General features: G+C 40.1%; 1 protein-coding gene and 1 long non-coding RNA gene across 9 annotated transcripts; one reads left to right on the top strand and one right to left on the bottom strand.

Moving 5' to 3' along the window:
* The first annotated feature begins 859 nt into the window (after window positions 1-859).
* On the top strand, window positions 860-20,834 carry LOC144004739 (uncharacterized). Of its 7 annotated transcripts, XM_077502217.1 has the most exons (17): window positions 860-1,186; window positions 5,997-7,010; window positions 7,084-7,224; window positions 7,928-8,098; window positions 8,234-8,307; window positions 8,390-8,557; window positions 9,867-9,957; window positions 10,055-10,139; window positions 10,235-10,309; window positions 11,131-11,218; window positions 11,365-11,433; window positions 11,553-11,639; window positions 13,138-13,227; window positions 13,630-13,764; window positions 14,069-14,174; window positions 15,781-15,820; window positions 19,334-19,523. In XM_077502217.1, exons 2-17 carry the CDS (start codon window positions 6,032-6,034, stop codon window positions 19,377-19,379), a joined length of 2,445 nt encoding a protein of 814 aa, XP_077358343.1. In that variant the 5' UTR covers window positions 860-1,186; window positions 5,997-6,031; the 3' UTR covers window positions 19,380-19,523. The 7 variants fall into 7 exon arrangements, with proteins under 7 accessions (XP_077358343.1, XP_077358342.1, XP_077358345.1 ...); XM_077502216.1 differs by lacking the exon at window positions 15,781-15,820 and having other exon boundaries at window positions 10,058-10,139; window positions 19,334-20,834; XM_077502219.1 differs by lacking the exon at window positions 14,069-14,174 and having other exon boundaries at window positions 19,334-20,834.
* Window positions 3,104-24,689, bottom strand: LOC144004741 (uncharacterized). Of its 2 annotated transcripts, none has more exons than XR_013279440.1 (5): window positions 20,594-24,689; window positions 18,399-18,490; window positions 10,051-10,330; window positions 9,859-9,984; window positions 3,104-3,273 (listed from the first exon to the last, which is right to left on the bottom strand). It is a non-coding gene; the product is annotated as an uncharacterized LOC144004741 (long non-coding RNA). The 2 variants fall into 2 exon arrangements; XR_013279439.1 differs by having other exon boundaries at window positions 9,859-9,962.
* Window positions 24,690-26,250: the final 1,561 nt, after the last annotated feature.

Genomic DNA, 26,250 nt, shown 5'->3' with positions numbered 1-26,250 from the left:
TTCTGGTTTTGTAACCATGTGGGTGGCAGTTGGTGGTTGCTTGGTGCTGGATTGCACTTTGCTTCACATTTCTTTCCTTTGATCTTTCCTCTGGTCTCCTGACCTACTGAACTTCACGACTCTGCGGCGAGACTCTGAAGTATCCGGTTAAGGTGAAGGGTCATGGGATTTCAGGTGAACTTATGAGCACATATTCACACGAATTCACACACCGGCCCTTGAGGACCGAGGTTGGTCTAAAGCCACATGATGTGCATCAGTCAAGGCCCTCCAGCAATTTTATGTTTTTTTTTAATATATATTTGTACACTAGGCTATATTCTCAGCCTCTCTTTACCACGGTACAGGTGGGAAAAAACGAAAAAAACAACAAAAAAACGAAAAAAAACCCCCCAACCAAGCACTGACTGATGCTGCCCCCTAGTGGACAGATCAATACAACACACCTACAGAAGACCATTGCTCAATCAAAGCATTTTGTTTACACATGAAACCCATTCTGACAACACATTTGGATGTCATACAAAAGTGTATATAAAGTATCACCCCCTTCTGAAGCGCTAGCGTAAACATAATTCACTAAAGAAAAAAAATATTTATTGGTAAAGAACAGTAGTAGCAAACGAGCCTGGTCTGACCCTTTTTGCGGACTCGGAATTTGTGTTTACTTATTCTAAACTGTAAAGTGTGAGTTCTGTTGAAAAGCTCCCTATAAATTACATGAATTATCATTATTTAGGAAAAAAAAACCCATCATACTCGTTCCACTTCCCGTTCGCGTTCTGACTTTTAATGTGAAATGTAGCTACTTCCGGCGTAGCAAGCCAGGCATTCTATCTGCTGGGCTGACGTCACCATCAGATGTTCAGCGGACATGCGCACAAGTAGCGAGCGTGCGCGTGAACGTGTACGGATGATTCAGCAGCAAGCATCTCGGCGGCGATGTGACGTCAGGCCTCCTTGAAATGAAAACCGGTCAGGCTCCGTCTGCGAACTCACCTGCACCTGCTTCTTCGTCCTCGAGTCGCTACGGAGCAGACGTCAGGCGTCGTACGCTCACCCGCCGACGCCGCCGCCGCTGCCTTCGTCGCGTCGCTCCCGGCCTGGAAGCAAGAAGAGAGGATCCCGTCGTCCTCCGCGCCGCCATTTCCGCATTTTCACGCCCGATGCTGCCTGGCGACCACAGGTGAGCAATCCTCAACCGTCTGTCTCACACACACGCTCACTTCCCCCCTTACATACTGTACATGTATGATGACTGAAATACATGCCGGCTGACATGTAGCACGAGATCATACGGTACATGTGACGTATGAGAGGTTTCGAACCTTTAACTTGGCTCAAAAAGTCAACGGAGTTCTGAATGGGGAGCGCTCAAGCCAAGCATCGTTTGACAATACAAGCCACTTCGGAGCCGAGTGTGTCATTCAAAACATAATCCACAGCATGTTTTGGATCAGAAGCGGTTTTCATTTCGACGTGATGACAGATGGGCCCATAAACAGGCCGAAAAGTCGCTGGGAGTTCTGAATTAGAAACCACACGAAACACAACATTCCTCGTGGCAATGTTGACATGGTTTTTATGTTGAAGAAAAATCTCATTGTAAATAAACAAAAGCAAGTGATGTCTGGATCAGAACCGCATTCATTCGAAAGCACTGGCCAAAACAAGTCAACAGAGTTCTGTGTTTGGCAACACCCACTTTTGTTTACATTAAATGATGGTTTAATTTAAAGACACAATCCAACACATGGCTTAAGCCATGTTTGCATTGTATTAGAAGTTAGAACCTGGCTCGACCGGCATGTGCACAACTGTTGCCTTAAATTGAAATAAAAGTCAATAGAGTACTGACATGGTCCTTAAATAACAAAAGCGTTCTCAAAGCAATCCAAATAACATAACACATGCAAGGGATGTTACCACTGACATATACATATATATATATATATATATATATATATATATATATATATATATAATGACTTAATAAATTATATATGACCTTAAGCTCCTTACATCTTCATAGACAATGTATCCTACCTTTAGACACTCAGTGCTAACTGCCTTTGAGTAAATACACACCACTTATATATATATATATATATATATTTATTTCTGACTGGATAACTGATAGGCCAAGACTTTTGAGGCCGCCATGTTGCTCCTCCTAAGAAACGTTTCTCGCCCTACCATCCGATACATTAAACTGGAGAACATTTGAGACAGTACTGAGTAGAAATAGCATGATTTATGTTTTAAATTTGTTAAACATAAACAAGAATACTTCAGGCATTTTACAACTTGCCTTAAATACATGTATAAATTTTATATGTTTAATGTTTACAGGAGGCAACTTGTATTTTTTTTTTAATTCAAGAATTATACCTGTAATTCAACAAATGATGCCTCTGCCAAATTGAATAGTGTGGTCTAAGCTACTGAGCGATAAAAGGAAAATGGGGTCCTCAAAGCAGCACATACCGTCCACTTATTTTTTTTGTAATTTTTAATTTTTTACTTGTTAAAAAAATAGTGAGCGCCCCAGCACAAACCCACCCCGCCCCCGGCCTTATACTAACTGCTTACGAGCTGTATGTGTCATCTGTACGTAGTGTATAGTTGATACAGTTGTCTGTGCACAAGGTGGATAGAGCAAGATGGCTGCCCTGTGACTTCAATAGCTTCCACTGGTGTGTATGTGCCATCGGCTATCCAGTCGTATGTCAGAGATGTTGCCTTAAAATTGGCTAAAAAGTCAAAGAAGTTCTGAATGACAACACAGAACATTTGATAACACAAATTCATACGAAATGTTTCACCACAGCCAAATGTCATATTTTCATATTTAGAATCAACCTAGACTGTTACATCATTTATTTATCTGCTTTTAAAAATGTGACTGTGACGAAACATATTAGTCATACAAGAATTAATAGAAAAGGGGAGGAAAAATAATTCTCTTCTGTTAATCTTGACTTGATGCATTATTTATTTTTATGTAACTTGGACATGAAAGGCAAAGCGTTGTCTGGAAAATAAGACGTGCCACTAAAATAATCTAATCCAATGAAATGCAAGCAAGCGAAGTTGTGGATCAGAAGCGGTTTCATCCAACGTAAACAGGAATTGGATGGCGTCGAACCTTTTGTTTGTCCCGTGTCCATCAGAAGCGAGGTGTTCGGACCTGCGGCGCTGCCAGCAGACAGAGGCTCTTTTGTTCTTGCACCAGTGATGCTGCTAGCGGGGTTCAAGCCCGCCGCCCCCGTCCTAGGACAAGAGCAAAGTTGTCCTGTGCTTGTGCCCGGTTGCCATGACAGTTGCTGAGTCGTCACTTCGGAGTTCTTCACTCATTATCTCCTCCCGAAACCACTACAATGCCATTTTTTAATGGTTCAGTTATACCAATGTATTGCTTTGCTGTCATTTTGTAGCATCAAAAGGGAATTATAAAACTTTTTTTTTTGTTTTTTGCGGGGAATAAGAGACGAGCCGTGTCGCAAATAACAAAAATCGAGTACGTTTTGTCGTTCATCGATGACATCATTGATATTTTCTTTCAGTTTTTAACTCCATGCGACCAAACGATCTCTCGCCCACACTCTTGCTTATCTCCTCGCACTGGCCCTGCCCCCTCGATTTGCTCACCCAATCGCATTATGTGCGATACCTTCCTCCACTTATCAGCTTAAACCTTTGAACTCGCGTAATCGTGATGTGGGGGTAACACAGTACGTCGTGTAAAGGTTCGAAGGTGCGTAATTAATGGTTGTCAAGGTAACCGGGCAATAAATGTAAGCGTGCCTACTTTCTGTTTTGATTGTCATGGTATGGTAATGTGGACCTGGAAGCTCCTCCCCCTTTAGCATTATGACATCATCAAAGAGATGCTAGTTTATGTTAGCCTGTCTGTGGTGCTTCCTATTACGTGTTGAATCAGGTATTTGCTCACAAGTCAAATGTTGAGTCACGCATCTCACTTGTAAGTCAGGTCGGTCGTATCTCAAGGCACCACTCACTGTACTTCATTTTATAAATGAAAATAAAAAGTATATACAGTAGTAGTGTTTTTTGGAGGGGGATTTAATTATGAGCAGGGCCGAACGCGCACGTGTTGGATTGCGGGTACGGTTATGTAAGCGCACCTTCTATCAGATGACTCCTTTTCCTCCCCGGGGAGCTCATGATGCTTTTGATAAAAGCCTTGCTTATCTTCTTCGTCTTCCTCCTCCTCATCATCACTTTGGATCAGATGTTTGCTTACGGAGCAGCTAACTGCTTGCTTACTGCTAAATGTCGGTTTGTTTGTTTTGTCGATGTTCAAATTGCGTTTGCGTGGATTTTAGTTTGTCGTCGGCTGTGCTGAAAACTTTTGTGCGCCTGCGCAGGTAAACTTCAGATTTTAATTAATTCGAGCCAGTAAATCATATTTCTGCAACAGGATGATTTTTCGTTAACATTTAAACAATAGTCAATAACATTTAGATACAAGTTAAACAAGAGTAAATACTAAAACAACAGCATATGTTTATCCATCCATTTTCTTAACCGCTTATTCCTCACAAGGGTCGCGGGGGGTGCTGGCGCCTATCTCAGCTGGCTCTGGGCAGTAGGCGGGGTACACCCTGGACTGGTTGCCAGCCAATCGCAGGGCAGCATATGTTTAAATAAGGGTAAATATTTAAACAAATAATATTCAAGCAAGAGTAAGTGATTTTTAAATGTTCAATATTTAAAACGAGTAAATAATAAAGAGTAGTAGTCGTAGTAGTAACCTTCATTTGTATAATGGCTTTCACAGACAGAAGTCAACAATACTACTTATCAGTAAATTATACTATTTTAACCAATGTTAAATAAAACTGAAATATTTAAATACAAGTATATATGAAAAAGTAAATACTGTTTAAATAAAGATTGAGTAAATAAATAAATATGAAACTAATTATTAAAAGCATAAATATTCAAGTAAATATTTTTTCAATAACGATAAATATTTAAATGAGAATATTCAAAGTAAATATTTAAACCCAAAGTAATGCTAAATATTTAAATGAGACCAAATATGTATGATATTTAAATTTAGAGAATATCTGAACAAGAGTAAACCATATTTAAATGAGTATATAATAATTAAACAAGTAAACTTTTCAATTAGTCATACCGAAATAAGCGTTAATAGCAACAGTTTATAGTAACTCATTATTTATGACACTCCTGTAAACGTATGATAACGTTCACATTCAAGGTGAAGATTGACTTTGTGTTACTCCCATCTTGTCTTTTGTGCTTTCATTTTTCTTTTGTTCAAGTTTCGTTTGAGCAAAAATTAAAGGGAGGCGTCATTTGAAATCCGAAACATCATCGGGGAACAAAACCGGTGTCTTGCTTGGCCTCGCCCCTGCCTCGGGCCACATGTGTGTGCGCGTGCTCGTTACAGGGTGTGCCGGTTACACGGTTAACACCGACGGCCCTTTTATTACTCGTCTGTGTTTACACAAAAGGCGACAGCCAATCAGAATGCGCCCTTTGAGATTGTCTATTGAAGACGGACAGTTTCACTCTGTCGCGGGTTTTTCCTCATTCAAGTTGAGAACCGTTGGCACACGTGCGGCATCTAATGGCTCAAAATAAAACCATTTAAGACAAGGTGCGACTCGACTACATAAAAAGTGTGTTTAAAGCGAGAGGGAGGGGTTAACTATATTGCAAAAAAAAAAAGCAGTCCTCTCTCTTTTTTATATATATATATATATATATATATATATATATAAGATACCTTTTCAAAGGGCACATATGTGTGTATATATATATATATATATATATATATATATATATATATATATATATATATATAGCAGGTTGGAAGTGACGCTTCATTGCATGCCGGCAAAAGCTTGCATGCGAGCAACCAACACACCCACCTTGGTGTGAAGTGGTGAATAATTAACAGGGCGTGACATCTTATCCTCCTCTTTTGTTTTTGCCCCCAGCTCCTCGTCTTCCTGAATTCCGTTGTCGTCGTCTGATGTCCGGCCCCGCCATGCCCACTCCGGTGTCCAGGTTGCCCAAATTTGGCTCGTGGTCCAAAAGCTCGAGCCCGACTCCCACCGCCGCTGCTTCGCACGCCTTCCCCACCACCCGCCTCTCCAACGGCTTCTACCACCACCCCGGACCCGCGGTGGTGGGCAACGGCACCGCCAATGGACCGTTGCCCTCGGCAAGACGGATCGGGACCATCCGCACGCCCGCTCAACTATCTGCAAAATGGAGGAAAGATGGCGAAATGACGGAGGGAGGCGGACAAGACGATCGCAACGATGCTGCCCGCCGGGATGCTCTGCACCCAAAGACATTAGACAAGCCACTTCCTGTCCCTAAAAACGCACTTCCTGTCCCTAAAACTGGACTTCCTGTCCCTAAAACTGGACTTCCTGTCCCTAAAACTGGACTTCCTGTCCCTAAAACTGGACTTCCTGTCTCTAAACACAGACTTCCCGTTTCCAAATCGAGGCTGACCGGGCCCAAGCAGAACCAAAATGGTCTTCCTGGATCCAAACTGCGACCGCCTCAGTGGTCCACTCACTCGGGTTCCCCTTTGAGGTCGAGCCCCGGGTCCGGATGTGGTTCTTTTCCGCCAGCTGCCCGCTCACAATCCACCAGCAATCTCGGATCGGCGCCGCCCACACGCCTCGCTAAAGGCGACTGGTTCCGCTCGCGTAGCCTGGCAGTCCAGCGCCGAACGTCCTCCAAAACCCCCGCTGCTTCGGTCTCTGCACCGTCCCTCACTCAGAAACAGTCCAGTACTTCATGTGTCCAAGTCGGGTCCCTCGAGGGTCCGGGCGAGGCGAAGAAGTCCCCGCTTCCGGGACTCAAAGCTAACAGCGTTAGCTATAAGCTCTCGCGGCCGTCACTCACCAAGCAGGCCCGGACCGTTCTGGTGGAAGTGAGCCACACGAGAAGTAAACCCTCAGCAAAGACGCCGTCCTCCACAGGAAGCAGTCCAGGTGAGATCAGATATTTCAACAACTGTAAACAATAATTTAAAGAGTCGATAATGCGAATTGTGCCGTTTTCCAGAGCGCACCGTCGAGGCCTCGGCATGCAAGGGAGAACCTTCTGTCCCAGGGGAGACTCCGGAGGACATGTCCCTGTCCTCCGGCTCATCCGTGGACCACAACCGTGCCAGTCAGGAGTACATGGACGGCTTTGATGACCTGGGTGAGGACCCCGTCGCATCGTCGGTCTAAACGCCCCGATTCACACTGACTGCGGAACGGACACGGTGCGTTTTCCGTACGGCATCCGCATGGATTGCAATTCACGCGTGTCTGGAATTCTGCACCCGCCAGACCACAAGATGACGGGGGCCCACGTTGGAGAGTTGAATTCACGCGATAACGACCGTGTATATAGAGAGTCCTATTTTGTAAACAATAGCCACACTTGCCTGTTGTGTCATTGATGTTTTTTTGGACATTATTTCTGGGACTTCCACCACGGCTCTTCTACTATGGGTTAAGTATGTTTTGTGTTTAAATTTTTTGTCTTAAATGTCAGACTCATGTCATGCTATGTAGTTAGCTAGCTTCCCACCCCTAAAGAAAGGAGTTCGCAAACTGTTTTATTTTGAAATATATACCGGATTTACCTTGATGCGAGACGCCCGATTTCCTGTCCGGCTCGTGTCATTACTTCAGCTTCATGGAAATCCGCATGTGGCATCAAAAAAAAATAAAAAATAGAACGCTTCCGCATCGGTTCCAGATGGTGTGAATTAACACGCAGACTTGCATGCTTTCTATTATTGCGGTGTCCGTACGGGAAACACAACGCATCCGTTCCGCAGTCAGTGTGAATTGGGCGTAACGGTACCCAACCAACACCCCCGCCGCAACTCCTCACGGGCCTTGTTGTCTCCTAGGAAATGGAGGCGCGGGCGCCCTCCTCACCAAGAACGAAGAAGATGACTCTGGCCTGGACCGGTCGAGCGCCGGCTACTGTGAGCGCCGGGTAGTGGGGAACGGCGTAACCGTGACGACGGAACTCCACTTCCTGGATAACACTTTGGACTGGACTCAAGGGACGCTCGCCGGTCAGTTTTGGATTCTTTATCTTAAATCAATACTTTTGTATAGTATATTTTTCTGTCTGTCTGTCCTGGTCCAGACTCGTCTGTCTTTTCTGTGTCTCTTAATCTTGATTCTAAGTCATCTATCTTGTTTGATAGACGATGACGGACCAAACCACCTGACCAGATTCTCCCATCCCAGAAAGTCCAGTTTGTCCGACTATCACGAGCAGGTGCACATCAGATCAGATTTTTCATCAATCACATGCATTTCTTTTTTTTAACGGTGTGTTTTTTTGTTTTTGGGACTACCAGGGCGGCTCGTCCCTGGACCTGTCCCCTTCCGACAGCTGCGGTTCGGGGGGCATCTACATGTGGGACGAGGAGGGACTGGAGCCACTGGGGGGCGCTGTCTCACCAGCCTCTGTGGGCTGTGAGCTCACTCGGCACGTTGGCAGCTTCGACTCGGATGTCAACAGCAGTGTAAGATGCTAATGTTAAATGTCACTTTTGGTATTAATTTAGCTTAAAAAGAAAATCTGTTTCACATATATATTTAAGAATACTTCTCTTAAAAGTTATTTTAAATTATGTAAAGAATGTGTGAAATCATTTTACATGTATAGTTAGTTATTTTTTAAAATAACTTTATTAAACAAAATTAAACACTTAAGCAATTAATGTTTTAACAATATTTTCTAAATAGCTAATATAATGAAAAATATAGGTCAAAACCACTTTGAAATATACATTTATAATGTATTATGTATGCTTATTAAATATGGTAACTAGTGATATTATGAATATAATTCAAACGTAAGAATGATGCTTATCCTATTTATTTCATCTTTTATCTTAAATTTCACCATTTGTTAGTGTTAGTGATTGTTAGCATGCTAAGCTAGCATTAGCATGCTAACTAGCATTAGTAGTAAAATCTTAAATTCAAGTTAGCATTAGCATATTTCATTAGCATGTTAAGCTAGCAGTAGCATTAGCATGCTACTGCTAACTTAACATGAGAATTATCATGCCAATGCTAATACCTAGTTAGCATGCTAATGCTATCTTAACATGCCAATGCTAAATTAGTTTAACACGTTAATGTTAAGCTATCTTAGCATGCTAATCCTAAATTAACTTAGCATGGTAATATTAATGCTAATGCTATCTTAGTATACTAATACTAAGTTAGCTTTGCATGTTAATGCTAACGTTAAGTTAGCTTAACATGTTAACGTTAAGTTAGTATACTAATGCTACGTTAGTATGCTAATGTTAAGTTAATGCTAAGATACTGCAAAGCTAATTTACAATCTACTAATTTACAGCATTTTAATATGACATTCAAAACATTCAACTCTTTCATTTCACTTCAGGGATGAATTTAAGTCCATTATGTACCTGATCCTTCAAACTTACCCCATTTTTGTTTTTCTGCTCTAATTTCTTCAATTTTTCACAGATTCACACCGTTCAAACTTTCAATTGTTCAGCTCTTTCCAGGTCATTCTGCATCATCCCATGCCATTCAATATCATTCCAAATCATTCCACAGTTTTTCATTCTTTTCCAGCCTTCACACGCAATTTCGCCAAAAATTGCATTCTCTAGTTGGAACATATTACTTTACGTACATATTTGAACAATGTATTTATCTTCAAATGACTTGGTCTATGTGTCCGTTTTATAAAAATAAATAAATAAATAAAAATACCCCTGGATCGATACAACCAAATATGCAAAAATCTTCTGATTTGTTTGTTTGTATGTTTTTTATTTACCCCATCAGGACGCCGTGACGAATGTGGACTCTTGTGATTTGGACGACGACGACCTCATGCTCGACGGAGATTTTCCTGACGACATTTCACTCCACACGGGTGCGCTAACATCACAAAAGCGTTTGCCTAATAAGAGAGTGTCTGATTGGGTGTCGTTCCTTCAAAATATGAATATTAGCGAGTGTTGCTCACCCAGCAGATGGAGATGGGACGTCCCACATGGCTGAGTGGAGGAGGCGGCAGCTCTGCTGGGGGACGCACGACGTCCACAGTGACGACAGGTTGGTTACTTTTTTTTCCCTCTCCGATTGAGTGAGTGAGGCTCCATTCTGGTTTCCGTGCTAACAAGAGACTCCTACGTTGTGACATCCATTAGGGAGGCGGGATGCTACGACGAACGGGACGACACCGGCGTGGATGCAGACCTCTCTCTGGATCTCTCTCCTCAAAGGTGACGCTTTGACGATTATTACTGTTAATTAAAAAAAACAAAAACAAAAAGACGATGGAGTTTGATTTTTGAATGGTCACAGAAACGTGGAGGGGCTAATGTGAAAAAAAAAACAAAAAAAAAAAAAAAACTTGTTTGCTTCAATTCAATAGATTGTGCTGCTCCTGATGTAGTAGTTGTTGCTATTTATTAGCCTGTCTATGGAGTTTTCCATTATTTGTTAGCATTAAGCTAGCTTGTTTCAAATACACAGCGTGCAATGTACAAACTAAAATTACTAATATTACTTAGAAGCAGTGTCTCTGATTGAAGAAAAAAAAAAGGTTATTATAGTTTTTATTTTCTTTTTTGTTAGTTTTTTTATTTCCTTTTGAGTTTTGTTTTTTAAATTTAGTTAGTTTGAATTACGTTTTAGGGTTCTGTTTGTTTAAAAAATGCTTAGTTTTAGTTTGTTTCAGTAGTAGTTTTGTTTTACATGTGTATTACTTGTGCGCAATATTTAATAAACACCATGGTAAAATGAAAAAATAACATTTCTTACCTAGGTGCTTTTCTATTAGCTGCTGCTAGATGACATTACTTCTGTGTGTCACACTTTCAACTTTCAAACGTCTTTATTCCGGTTAATATTGAAATAAATATACGTAAAAATCACATTTAAAATCATCCCCAAAGGCTCATGTATTTAATTAATTACCAAAAACTAAAACAAAGGACATTTTCACTATAATTATCGTTAGTTGACGAAATCAAATAAAAACGTAAACTAACTGAAACTACATTTTATGTTTACAAAACTAAAACCGACTCCGCTCCCTCAGGACTCCCGGTGCGGACATGGAGGACCTGGCTGAGGACTTTGCCGCCCTCCGGTCACAGCTGGAACTCCTCCGAAGGTTTTTGCTGCAGGTGAGAGCACGAGTGTACGCACCATCTGTGCAAAATATTTTGGTTTGTTTTTTCCCTCGATGGCACCAAAGTAATGCTTTAACGATTTTGAGGTTTTCTCGCATTGGTGAATGACTGGTTTAATCTCTTGCATCCAACTTGTTTAGGACGATGACACAGACGACGACACGCTGACCACCGACACAGTCAGTCCCGAAGAGGGCGACCAATCACAGGTCGGCACGCGCGATGCACATCAGTGACTTTTGCAAAAAACGTCAGACATTTGTTTGTTGTGTGGCAGAAGCGCCCAGTCAAACTTTTTGGACTGAAACGTGTCTTGTGTCTTGTGCAGGTGAACGCTCTCCTGCAGGAGGTGCAGAAGCTCAAAGAGGATCTGAGAAGCAAAGACCAGATCATCTCGCAACTCACACTCCAGCTGGTCAGTTTAGCTTTATTTGACCTCAGAGGTCAGAAGGCTGGCTGATTTTTTATTTATCCTTTGTGTGTGTGTGTGTGTGTGTGTGTGTGTGTGTGTGTGTGTGGGGGGGGGGGGGGGGGGGGGGTTGAAATAAAATAAAAAATAAAAAAATTAAAAAAACAGAACATAAAAGGAATTTGTTGAAGTGAATTCAAACGTTTTTAAATACAGTCTTCATGTTTGAATGAAGATAATTGTGCAAAATAGGGGTGGGAACCTCACGATATGATATGCAATGTAAGGCTCACGATAACGATTACCTCATGATATGATGATACAATTGTCGATATTTTGGTAAGGTAATAAATCCATGATAATCAACGATAAAACTTAAAACTTTTTTTCAAAGAGAATTTTTTTTATTTTTTTTTACCATCACTGAAACAATATTAAAACTGGTGTCTTCTTCACACTGAGTAGTTTAGTGTTTTGCCTATAATAAATTTGATATTTTCATTATTTTTCATGTACAATTAGTACCTTTAAAAACACATTTTGCAACTTGCTGTCGACTGAAAATGACATCACAAGGGTTCAGGTAACCAATCACAGCTCAGCTTGTTGCCGATTTATTGGCCCCGATTTTCCTTAATTTTGGTGGATCGGTGATTGGCCTGATCCCTTAAAAATAAACTGATCTTTTCCACCGATCTCATTTGCCTGAAAAAGTATCCTCTTCTGCTGAGATAATTGAATAGGCTTTTATTTTCGTTTGCGAGAAATACTTAATGTGCAGTTAAAACAAACCATTTGCATTATTTCACAGATATTGTTCAACGTTTTTCAATAAAACAAATTGGAACACTGAAGGTGGCTGCTTATTTGATCGGCACAAATCGAGATCAGCAAGTAAGACTTTTTAAAAGACCAGTGATCGGCCGGAAAAATAAATAAATAAATATATATATATATATATATATATATTTATACACATATATATATATACACACACAGTGATACCTCGGATGACGAACGCTTTAGCTCACGAACTTTTCGCCTCACGAACATTAAATTCGGGAGAATTTAGTCTCTGCTGACGAACTACTTTTCGGCGGACGAACCAAACCACAGGGTCGAACATCACCACGGTGGCGGCCACGAGAAGCTGACGCACGCTCACGGCGTCCCAGTTCGTCACCCCCTTTCTTTTAGTGCGGACGCGGTTTGTGTTTGATAAGACATTTTGAGTGTACTTTTGCTATTATGGGACCGAAAAAGACCCCACCACAGGCTAGTGTTAAGCCTAATGCTTACCAGCGAGGGACGGCGATTCGGCGGCGCGTTTGCATTGTAGTCAATGGAGTTCGCGCCACTAAAAAAAAGCGAAAGTGCCATCACGTACCTCAAAAATGGAGAAAATCGTGCCACGGCTGTTTAGTCCCAGGAAAGAGGTGAAAGTAGTTGGCGGTGCTCACTTTTTGTTGACTCGCTAAAGTGCTCCATTTCCTTGTTCACCAAGGGACACGCCTCCGCTCTGGTGAGCACGAAAGTGCGAATGAGCGACAACCGTTCCATAAACACTCTACGCGGTGAAATGCTCACGAATGAAGTAAGTCTACCATTGCTACTATCCTTAAGAACTACCATCACAAAGTAAAATAAAACGACTATTATACAGTACAATTCATTTCTTTAATTACAATACAATAGCACATTTATTATACATAAAATAAGGTATATTTTTGTGTAGTTTTAAGGCTTATTTAGTAGAAAATTATGTTTTATAGGGACCTGGGAACGGATTATTCTCATTTTAATGGTTTCTTATGGGAAATAAATGTTCGGAAGAAGAACTTTTCGGCTTACACACACTCTCTGGGAACCAATTAAGTTCGTGAGCCGAGGTATCACTGTGTATATATATATATATATATATATATATCTTTAAACATGTAGTTATGTATCGCATTAGAAGCTGCACTAAGTCGAATCTGGATTTTTTTGTGTTCAGGCTGTTACCCCAGCAACCAGCAGGTGTCGCTGCCCATCAGACAAGGCTGAAAAGATGGAGCGACACACGCAGACGAGCGCGGTGGACCCAGTGGGCGAGAGCGTCGCCTCGCAGACGCCTTGGAGGGAGCATACGGTAGGCGTGCACACAAATACATAGTAACATCCCGGGGGTCTCCAACTTTTTTTTTTTTTTTTTTCTTTTCTTTTTTTTTTTTTCACCAGAAACTGGTTTCACATAAGTTACCATTTTGATGGAGAAGCATGGCGAAGGGAAAAAAAAAATCCATCTTATCTCCCTGACTATCACTCACTGTTGTTTGTTTGTCAGTGTTTCTGTGCAGCCTGGTTGCAAAATTTGGACACTGTTTCCTGTTGTATTGATCACGACTCCCCCCTCCCCCAACTGACCCACCTATGTTTTTCCCACCCTCCCTCAGGCTTTCCCTCCCTCCGCCTTCCTCTCTCCGCCCTGGCAGTACCAACGCTCCAGACCTTACGGGGGGAGGCCCAAACCCAGCATCCCCTCCCACCTCGCTCGAAAAAGTGAGTGCAACACCCTCCCGGAATGCAAGCCCCGCCCCCCTTCACCTCATCATACCTGCCTTTTAACTTGACATAATTAACTCTTTCCCATTATTCCAAGCAGTTCCTTCCCATGTGTCTTAATACGTCTGTGGCAAGCGTTGGTAAAATATATAATCAGCTGAGACCAGTATTAATTTTGACAATTTTTTATTTAGTTTTAGTCTTTACTAAAATTAATTGGTTTTAGTCATAATTTAGCCATCCGGTTGTAGTTTAGTTTTAATGCAATTTTAGTCGAAATAAAGAGCAATTTTCGTCGACTAAATTGACAGATTAGTCAATATTTTCCTTCAGCATACATTTTCAACTTTTACATAGAAAATGATAACACCTATTTGTAACTGTAGTTTAACACGCAAGACATTTAATACAACTGTCTTTTATTGTTTCAATGAAACATGTTGAACTGACAATAATATAAAACTTAGTTTTCACCTAAATAAAAAAAGTGCGCAATTGGTTGGGATTAATCTCACAGCTGCACAATGAAAAATAAAATTAAATAAATTATTTAAATTAAATAAAAGTGCATAATTGTTGAGATTAATATTACAGCTGCACAATGAAATAAATACAATTAAATACATTAATTAAATAAAATTACATGAAATAAAGTGTCGCGAACATTGAACAGTTTGCGAGTGGTTCTTTTCTCCAACCCACGTTTCACTCCTCCTGATTGGATTGTGTGAATTTTCGTCACTGTATTGTTTTCATTTTCATTTTAGTCATTGATAAAATTATCAGTCAATTTAAGCTGTAGTTGTAGTTTCAATGAATTTATTTATTTATTTATGGATTTATTTTTATTTTTTATTATAAAAAACTAAAAATGTTTATTTTATTTATAAAAAAAATTTTTCCTGACAAATTATGACACATTTTTCATCGACAAAATTATCACTGGCTGAGAGCCTGTGTGGGTGTTTATTATGTAAATTAGCCTCACTGTGATATCTAAATTGGACAAAATTGTTCATGTGTGGGCAAAAAGCCAACGACAGCGATGATACCTAAACTTCATTTTAAAGCGGAAAATGAATTTGATCCAGGCAGCTTTAACGAATTGGATACAGAAACTATTAAAATGTCAAGGTGTCATTGTATTTGTATACAAGACATTAAAAAGGTAAATACATGTTTATATGTACCCTTAATAAAGACGCAAATTGCTCAACAAGTCCCAAGGCCAAAAAATAAATAAAGATTGAAAGGGATGAAAACATCTGTGGTGGGATTTTTTTTGCAGCAGCTTAAAACATTTAAAAGTGGAGCTAAAAAACGGCGTCTCCGTCGGCACGGAGCTGCTAGAATATTAAACTTGTGAAATATGAATGAGCTGAAGAAGGTTAATTTCATTTATTAATGCGCCCACATTAGCCAAGATGAAGACAAAAAAAAAAAAAAAAAGGGGTCTCGGCCACGTTTGTTGCTTGCTGCCATCTCAGTCCGCATCTCTCATCTTCTGTCACATTCTCTAACCTTTAGGGGGCGCTAACGCCTTGCTCTGTCCTCTTTCTCTCTGTGTGTTGTGCTTCCTCACCTTCACCTCGGCCTCCATCAGGAGTGGAAACACTCGTGCTGTACTTCAGCGACACGCCCTGGTACGGTTTGCAAACTCCTCCGCACAACAACATCGCACCCCTCCCTGTAGTAGACCGTACACACTATATAAAAAACATCCCGTTATACTGATTTGTGAGTAGAAAACGACTCTCTGCTTTCGGAATCGTTCACTACTCCCGCATCACTTTGCATTGATTTTTATATAGTGGACGATGTAAAATTTCCTTATGGAGTGGAACTTTGGTTTTCATGATTCATTTATTCGGGATGTAACGATAACAGCAATATGGCGACACTGCGATATTAAAACTCCCACAATATATCGTCGTCGTCATGTCACGAATATTAAAAGCAGCACATCTGTTCAAAAAGTTGGGTTGATTTCCATTTGTGCAGTTTTAGCACCCTCTAGTGGCTATTTTTTTATTTTTAGTGCCGTTTCATTTTCCCAAGGCACGTTTTGGCGCTTCTATGTTTCAAATCCACGCAAATGGTCAGATGAAGGGGGATTCAATATATAATTATATTTATATATTTTTTTATATCATTTTTATATAAAAATAATATTTGTATATTTTTCATTGCTGTATTGTATAAAAACATTGTGTGTAGAAGTGTGATGATATCGATATCGCGATAAATTGTGATACTTTGTCTCCTGACATACAGCCACTAGAACGGCTCCATTGTTGATGACTTATTGAGCAATTACTTGGCAGGCCGCTAGGGGGAGTGCCTCATAAGAGTGGCGGGGAAATGGACGCAAGACTTCAGGTTAAGACGACTCATCAGCTTAGTTTTATTATTATTATTATTATTATTATTATTATTAATTAGGGGTGTGAATTGCCTAGTACCTGACGATTCGATACCGATTAATCCCGATATGAATTTACAAGTCGATTGTTGCGATTTTTTTACTCAAATTTAGAAAATACCATTCAGTAAACTTGCACATGTACACTGTAAGATTTGTATGAAAATGTATTATTTATTGATCTGAATCTACAGTCTTATAACTGTGAGTCACTGTATTTAACAAACCGGTTGTAACATTTTTCATGTTTAAACAACATTGAAATAAAATATTAAGGCTTAATGTTCCATTAATATAACATTCTTCCATGCTTAAGGTGTGAAAGTTAGACGTTTTGTTGAATATTTTTCCATAAAAAAAAATCGATTCGGCTGCCTATTGAATCGATTGCATGCTGTAGTATCGCGATATATTGTCGAATGGATTTTTTAACACTCTTAATTATTATTATTATTATTGTTATTATTTTAAATTATTTATTTTTTAATTATTATTATTTTTTTTTATTATGATTATTGATATTTATTATGATTATTTATTGAAATTTGCCCTGCGATTGGCTGGCAACCAGTCCAGGGTGTACCCCGCCGACTGCCCAAACCCAGCTGAGACAGGCTCCAGAAACGGTCAAGAAAATGGATGGATGGATATTTATTATTATTAATAATAATAATAATAATTAATAGTTTTATTGCAGATTATCGTGGATTTTTTTTTACCTGAGCAATATATCGATAATCGCGGTGTCGTCATATCATGAGATAATCATTATCGTGAGCCTTGTATCGCATCATATTGTGCCAGGTAGCCAGAGGTTACCCACCCCTTATTGTGTGTGTTTTTTTTAGTATGAGCTCATTTTTTTATTTGTATCGTCAACCTCCTCACAATATCGTGATAATTACCATACCGTACCATACCATACCATATTGTGATGTTTGGATATCGTTACATCCCTACTGTTTAGTCAGAAAGACCAAATTATTTGAAGTCCAAACAAGTATTTCAAGTAATCGTGTAAATACAATTAGTCTGTTCCAAATATTCAAAAATAGCAAAAAAAAACATTTTCAGGAGAAATATTGCAATAACAGCGTGAAATACATGTAACTGGCATAATTTATTGGGTAAATGAACATTTTAACTTCACTTTGACCTCGATTGAAGACTGTAAATGGTGTATGTTAATCGGGCAGCGAACATTCTGTCAAAAACCCCCCAAAACAAAACAGACCTTTCAAGATTAAAATACACCGACATAACAACAGCTGTATTTAGCAGTCATAAAAAACGTTTTGTGCTTGTTTGATAAGTTACTGTGGAGCCAAACAAAGTGTGGTCAAACTTTATTAAACTATTATTTTGAAGGTCTGACCTTGGACACGATTGTTGCCTGAGTGTTGTGTATGGCGGAGTATGTCTTGCCATCTTTTCAATCCGTTTTACAAAGCTGATAAACCGGAACATTATTTAGCCGATAAAAGTCACCGAAAACCGATTCCCACGAAAACTAGGGCATGCAAAAACTGAGTTTCCGCTGTTATAGTGATTTGTGAGTAGATAATGCCTGAATGATTCTCAAGAGTTGACATTTGTCAGTGGAGGGCACAAAAAAAAAACCCAAAAAAACGAGCGTGCACGGGGACACTTCCTTTGACCGTCACCCTCTCGTAACTTTACATTTCCTCTCTGACCCCCTACCACCTCATATATACACACACACACACACCCACAATATAGCGTCATGCATTATTTATGAGCGTCGAGCTAGCAGCAGTGAAGGTAGGCGAGTGCAGTACCTCATATGTCGGCCAGGTGTCAGTGTAGACCAGAGATAGTTCTGCTGGGCTTTCCATTGGGGACGCTCAACTTGACATGTTGATGGTGGGTGCTAAAGTTAGATTGGGGGAAAAACAGTTATCATTCACTTTCAAGTCATAAAAACCTACAAAACTTCAAAGAATAAAGTTGTAATTGGAAGAAAATGACAAATTACAACAAAAAGGTTCTAATTAGAGCTGTCAAAGGATTACATTTTATAATCAGATTAATCACATTTTAGAATTTTGATTAATCGCTTAATTAAAAAGGCTCTTTTTTTTTTTAAATCAACAATTTTTGCCCGCCAAATTTGACGAGCACCTGTTAATTCTTTAGACATTTGTTTAATGTTTGTTGATTCACTGCACACGCTCACCCTCTTTTTCCTAATCAGATAATTACTTTAATCACATCACATCATTTAAAGTGGGAAAGAAAAAATTACCCCAATGTTTTGACATGAACAAATTCTGAATATCATATGCAAACATTTATTTAAACATTTATTAAATGCATGTAGTTATGTTTATTGCTCACTTACAACCTATGCTACCTTTAACCTAACCATCTGCTATCATGATGAAGGATAATCTGTGGTCAAAATTAATAGTGCTATTAAAATGCATTAATACATGATGAATGCAATATTTTTGGGGAATAATTAATTAGTTAATGCTTTAACAGCACTAGTTCTAATACGCTGTGAAACAAAAAAACAAAAAACGTAATTTGAGGAAGACTTTTTTTTTTTTTTTTTTTTTTTTAAGAAAAAAAAAGATACAGGGAAAAAGTTGCAGAAAATAACGTTCTTGATAATTAGCCAATCAGAAAAGCCGGTTGTGACATCATCAATGTATCTGTCTATAATTGAGTTCTTATTTTTTAAAAGTTGTATGCGGTTATTTTTTTCTAGCCACAGGTACTTTGCCCCCCCGACCCGGAAGAGCAGAACCCACTAGCCGAGCCCCCAGCAAACAGAAGCTCCGCCCCCTACCGCCCAGTTCTGCACATCCTGCGCCACCCTGACCGGACCCTCCCCGAATCCCCCGCGCCTGCCTCGTCGCCTCCGACTCTTTCGGTGTGAGAACGGCGGGCTGAAGCTGACGGCTTCCCAGCATGCAACAGGAAGATGGCGGCGGCGCCGACGGCTCGCGTAACCTCTCGACTTGAACTCTGCTGGAAGGAAATATATTTAATAAGTTAACTTATTTATTGGAGCACTGTGACGACGTTTTACTGTTTTCCAGCGCTTCGTTTTGTCGGCTTGCGAGTGTTGGTTCTGAAAATATGCAACACGGAATAAAAGACGCGCTGTACCTTTAAGTGCTGCTCAACACATTTCAGCATTTATTTGACATCCATCTACATGTACTAGTACACTCTCAGCACTTCATTTTTTGGTGCACTAGTGGAACAACTAACTATATGACATTTCTGCACACTAGTTGAACAACGAGTAATGTTCTTTCAGCTACTAGTGCCACTCTTGACCTACTAGTATGCAGTTAAAACTTATTAGTAAACTACTGTGCTGCATTAGCAAGCCTACTAGGACCACACATTTGTATTGAATACTGAATAAATGCTCAAATAAAAATTTAGTGCACTAGTAGAACAATTGTCTTGACTGTAGGAGCACTACTAGGGTCAACAAGTAGGCACGGGTCACGCACTAGTAGTGTCCTGCTCAAGGATACTGAATACATGTTCAATTATTTATCAACATCCTTGATATCCATCTTGAGATACAGCATGTACTAGTCTGCTCATCCTCACTAGGACAACTATACGATACTACTGAGGCAAAACTGCACTAGTTTTACAGTCAACTAGTGCACATTGTAGTTCTCCTTAATAGTGTGCCAAAGTTGTACTACTGGTGTGCAGTAATGCCATACAATAGTGAAAAAAATTGTATTAATTATATTTTTTATATATATTTGTATATAATATAGTATATATTATTTATATTTTATATATTTATAATTATTATAAATAATTATTTATGTAATGTTATTATAAAAATATGTAATTAAATAAGAATATTATATTATTCTTACTAGTTAGGACAAAGAGCATACTAGTACCCGGCCTTGAAGGAATTAGAATAAATGCTCAAATGTTTTTGTTTTTTTTCGTACCCCCCTCAACTTTCGAACAAGTTGCAACGCACCTTCCGAGTCTTCCTCGCCTGATCGTCGTCATGTGGACTTGACTTGGGCAGCACCCCCTGCTGTCTCACATATGACAAGCCACCATGCAGCCCTCCGCCAAGGTCGAATCGGCGTCAAGTGGTTCACCTTTCACACATCAGAAACCTTCAAGGAACTGCTCCTTGGAGCAACGCACACAAACAACAATATAGTCATTTTCTCTGCTCTATGGAAAACAATATTAAAATGGCAAAAAACGTGCTGGTGCGTCTCTTCATTGCTTCTAGTGTAGTTTGGCTACTCCAACACTGAGCGCAAGGAACTGGAATCAGTCGCGGCATCTCTTGACATGCCTCCTATAGGCAAGTCAGAAGTTACGACTTCATATTCAAAATTTCAATCAAGCAAACAAGTCGAGTCCCAACTAAGTCAAATGATCACTTTGTAAAGGGATTATACCACAGTATTTTAACTCATTCAAACCCAAAAACATATGTATACATACGTTTTTAGGTTGGGTTTTTTTATGCTAGAGCATACAGAAGGCTTTGATGAAGCCTCTGAACTGAAGGCAATGCTTGAAGCAATGGTAGTTATTACAAAAACGGCCAGCAGGTGGCAGCATAGTATGTGATCAGCCAGTGCCATGTTGCAACAAGCTCTTTTTGCCATTGTTTTCACCAGGAATATGAATTATGATGAAACTTAGCTATATTCTAATACAAATTGCTGCCGTTTTTGTAGTAACTACCATTGCTTCAACTATTCTCTGCAGTAGAGAGGCTGCATCAAAGCCTCATGTATGCTCTAGCATTAAAAAAAACGAAAAAAAACCCAACAAAAACGCAAAAACGTTTAAATACGTCTGTGGGACAATTTTTAAAATAGAATGTATTTATACGTTTTTGGGAGCAAATGAGTTTAACTTAAGTTCAAGGACTCAAGACTTACTTCTACCTCTGGTAAAAAGTCATGAAGATAAAAGATGCGTTAAATATCCTGAACATAACGTGAGCAATGAACTGTGTTAAAGCGGAGGTGCACTTAAGATTCACTTGGTCTGCTTAGTTTTTTTGGGTTGGGCGGTGGTGACAAAAAGAAGACATTTGAAAATGTTAACACGTCTCAACACCTTCTGTCCTCCTCTTCATCTACCCGCAAAAAAAAAGCTCCCTCCTGACATTTGAAGAGGGTAACGAGGAGGTGGAGGGTCTAATTGGTTCACTCCTTGCCTCTTCCTCCTCCTCTGCTGTTTCTTAAGTTCACACGCGCACAGCGATTCACCTGAGAGCAGCAGCAGATCAGGTGTAGTAGATGAAGCCGGTCGCCATGGAGACGCAGCATCGCAACCGGGCCAATGGGGATTCACAGAGAAAAAACATACCTCCTTCAACTTTGGTATTCTGCGCCAAGCTCAACTGTCTTGTCTCTGTGATGAAGCTCAGCCGCGAGTGCATGTCCTCCTCCTCCTCCTTTTCCATCTACTCGGGGCAATCGTGCCGTGAGGCGCTGTCAATATTTCATCATCAAGCAGTCGACAGGCACGCTGGATGAACAATGTTTTTATACTTTGGGAATTACCTGACCGATCAATCTTCTTTCGCCTGTTTAAATCCTTATCGTATTCCAAAAAAAAAAAGAAAAAAAAAAAGAGACAAACATGGAAATACATCAAGTTTTTTGCAACACAGCCCGGAGATGACATTTTTGATTTTGACACTCCGACCCCACCTCGTCTTTCGGGCATTAAATCACAAGGAGCTTGTCGTACATGGACGAATACAAGAAGAATACAGAAATCCATAACTATTTATGGGGTTGCCGTAAATAACAAAATTGATGCTAAAGTGATGCCCTCTACACATTAAAAAAATAAAAGTTAGAACGTTCCCTAGATGCCACTAGATGGCCCTGAAGCACTACTATTCTATTAGACCGAGCTGAAGAAAATAACAGCGTTGATGTTCCCAAGGTGACCGACGACTCCGCAACAAAAAACAAAACAAAACAAAAAACACACACACAACAGGACAACCATTCATCAACTTTGATCTTTTTTGTCGCGTTCAACGCGTTTCCTGCTTTGCTCGCTCGACGTTTGCGTGACAAAGTGTTCCTCACGTCCCAGTACAAGAATGTCACCGCCAATATTGTCCAGCACGCTTGCAAACATAGTGAGGAATGGATAAACGCTTCAGAGAATGGATGGATGGATTTGATTGGACGCATGGAAGCAACCACAAACTCGGGTAACAACAGCTTGCATGGAAGCGTAAGGGTCAAAAACTTTAACGTTCAGAGAAACCTCGGCGAAGGAACCACGACGTGCTGGCTGGCAAAAGCAGTAACTCTCGCTAGGGCAATGCACAATTAATCAAGGCCTATATCACAAGAAGAGTCACAAAACAGAACCTAAATTAAAAAAAAAAAAAAAAAACAACCTAAGAGTGACAATTAAAGGACAACTACATAGCAACTGACAATATCACAAGGAACATAGCACCTACAGATAGACCGATTTACGGTCCGATAGACCGCTTTAGATTTACTTAGTGGTGCACCGATTTATCGGCTACTGATTTCCTTAATTTTGGAAGATCGCGATCGGCCGATCCCTTGAAAATAAATCGATTTTCTCCACCAATCTCATCTCCCTCCTCAGAGGTTTGAAAAACTCAGCCACTGTCTTCTTCTGCTGAGATGACTCATAGGGTTTTCATTTTTGAGAGAACTACTTCATGTGCAGTCAAAACAACACATTTGTATTATTTTGCCGAAAGAGTTCAATGGCTGGCACATGGAAGATCAGGGTTCGATTCCAGCTTGGGCTGCGATTGGCTGGCAACCAGTCCAGGGTGTACCCCACCTACTGCCCAGAGCCAGCTGAGATAGGCTCCAGCGCCCCCGCGACCCTTGTGAGGAATAAGCGGTCAAGAAAATGGATGGATGGATATTGTTCAATGTTTTCCAATACAACAAGTTTGGAACACTGAAGGTATATGCTGCAAAAATCGGGATCGACAGCTCAGACTTTTTAAAAGATTGGGGATCGGCCGGAAAATTATGAATGGCGTAACCCTATATTTACCTTATATCGGACGGCAGATTTAAAATAAATAAATAAATAAATAAAAAAGGGGATACCGATATTCGTCAAAATGCCCAATATCGACCAGATCGATTATTGGTCTCTCTCTAATAGCAACTACAAAATAAAAGTGACAAATATATCATCATCAGCTGGTTTAGAATTAAATTACTCATAAATAATACTTTTAAAACACTAGCATTTATATTTTATTAAAATAAACAATTTAACATGGATCTGTATGTTGTTAAAATTCAGTTGCTCCCACAATCACAAAGCCTTCAGTACAAAAAGTTTGCCCACTGCTCTTTTTAGTCATCCTTTCTTAAAATATTTATGATACACATTTTTTTAAATCAACGTGTAGAAAAACAAACGCACACACCGTTGTCACGGTTCCAAAGCGCAAAATGCTGAAGAAGTCATAAAGGTGCATAATGGACACTCCCATTTTCTCTCCATTAAACAAAACAAGCGACGAGGCCAAACTGTCACTGAAGCACTTTTTTTTGTGATGTTTCCTAACAAAAACACGAGCATTCATGCGCACGCACAAAAAAAAAAAAGCATCAGCAAGCAGCATGTGTGCATAAATGTATTTTTAATGAGTCCAGCTCAGCCATTGTGATGATGACTCCAATATGAAACATATACGCTGCCGCTGTTATTCTCCTCACGGGGTCACTGACCTAAATGTGACTTTAATACGCCGTCGCCTTTTATTGCAAACGCGCGACGGCCGTCGCCTGCGTCTGCAAAATCACGTTGAGCTTCTGCCGCACACACGCATCGCACACACACTCAGCAGCAGATGGAAGCCGGCTGGCAATTAACCTGCTGCAGCGCTAACGTGCTAATTCAGCTAACAGACTTTTGTTTTTACTGCAGTCAACATCGGAAAGAAAGCTGCAACACGCTTCCACTTCACGGCCTCTTCCATTCAAAGACGGGCAGAAGGGTGGCACTGTTGAGCCGCTATAAAAATAAATAAATAAATAAATAAATAGGCCATCAGAGGTGAGAGATATCCTGAAGTGGATTAATACGGTCGGACGTTCATTCAACAGCATCTTTTTTTTTTTTTTTTTTTTTTTTTTTTTCTTTTTTTTTTAAACGATATTTAGAAAAGGGATTTTCTGAGAACCGATTAATCCCGAAAACGTATAAATACGTGCGATTTTAAATATTACCATAGTCCCAAAGACGGATTTATACGTTTTGTTTTTTTTATGCTAGAGCATACAGAAGGCTTTGATGCAGCCTCTGAACTGAAGAGAATGCTTAAAGCAATTGTAGTTATTACAACAAACGGCCAGCAGGTGGCAGCAGAGTATAAGAGATCAGCCAGGGCCATGTTGCAACAAGCTCTTTTTGCCATTGTTTTCACCAGGAATATGAATAATGATGAAACGTAGCTATATTCTAATACTAATTGCTGCAAAACGGAAACGGATACAAATACACTTTTTCCCTGATGAAAGAAGAGACTCATCTTTCTTTTGGTCGGTTCCATGGTTTTATAGCAATATAGAGGCCAGAGGTCCTCGACTGCAAATCTGCAGCGTTCTTAATATTTTCACCCCAAGCAGCATTAATGCATGAATCCAAAAATGCAAACTGGAAATAAATATGTAATGCGATATCTCACTGTGTGCCTATGCGTGTGGTCACCTATCGCTGCGGGCAAGGTTGACGTTGCGTGTGCCATCTTTATGATTGTGGGTGCTAAGGGTGTGTGAGTGCGTGTGTGTGTGTGTGTATGCTGCAAGCAATGACACGAGCTATGTTCAAACCGAGCGTGAAAAACGGTCAAGTGTTGTTGGTGTTTACTGCCGCCATTTTTGTTTTAGGCGCACTCCTTGACATCACTGTGATAAATTTTTTCCCCTCCTACCAAAATCCAATTTCCAAATGACAGCAATATTACACAAAACTACGTTGTTTTTTTTGCCTTCTGGGATTTGCTTAATTTCCCTTGATACTCAACTAGATTTTAAACGTTTTCGTTCCACTAAGTTTTCCTCCTCAGCATTCACTTGCTTTTTTTTTTTTCCTTCACAGAAATAATAGAAATGCATTTTTCTTCTCTACAGATAATGTGAAAATGAGTAAGTAAGAAAGTGTTATTTATATAGCATTTATCACAGAGAGAACTTGTTTCTTCTTGAAAATAAAAAGGGACATGATCTGACACTAGAGGACAAAATGTACACAAGGGGACATAATGAGACAGGACATTTTGAGACAAATCAGGGACACTATTGTACAACATAAGGGACATATTGAGACACTATTGAATGAAATGAGACAACGGGTATATTGTTGGGTATGAGTGTGACAATATATCGATATGGCGATAAATCGTGATACTTTGTCTCCCAATAGATTCTCGATACACCTATACAAGTAGTGGGCCGCTAGGGGGAGCACCTCATTAACCCCGGGTTTTCACTGGATGCGGTTGCGGTGCGGTTGCGGTGCGGTGCGTCTTGACTGCGTGCTCCGGACGGGTCAATTTTTTTGTCAATCCACACCGGCTCCGCACAGCTGCGGTCCGGCAGCTCCGTCGCCGCCCACTTCCCAACGTGT

Source organism: Festucalex cinctus, chromosome 17 (assembly GCF_051991245.1).
Source record: "Festucalex cinctus isolate MCC-2025b chromosome 17, RoL_Fcin_1.0, whole genome shotgun sequence".
Taxonomy (NCBI): domain Eukaryota; kingdom Metazoa; phylum Chordata; class Actinopteri; order Syngnathiformes; family Syngnathidae; genus Festucalex; species Festucalex cinctus.
This window is presented reverse-complemented; position numbering and strand designations above follow the sequence as displayed.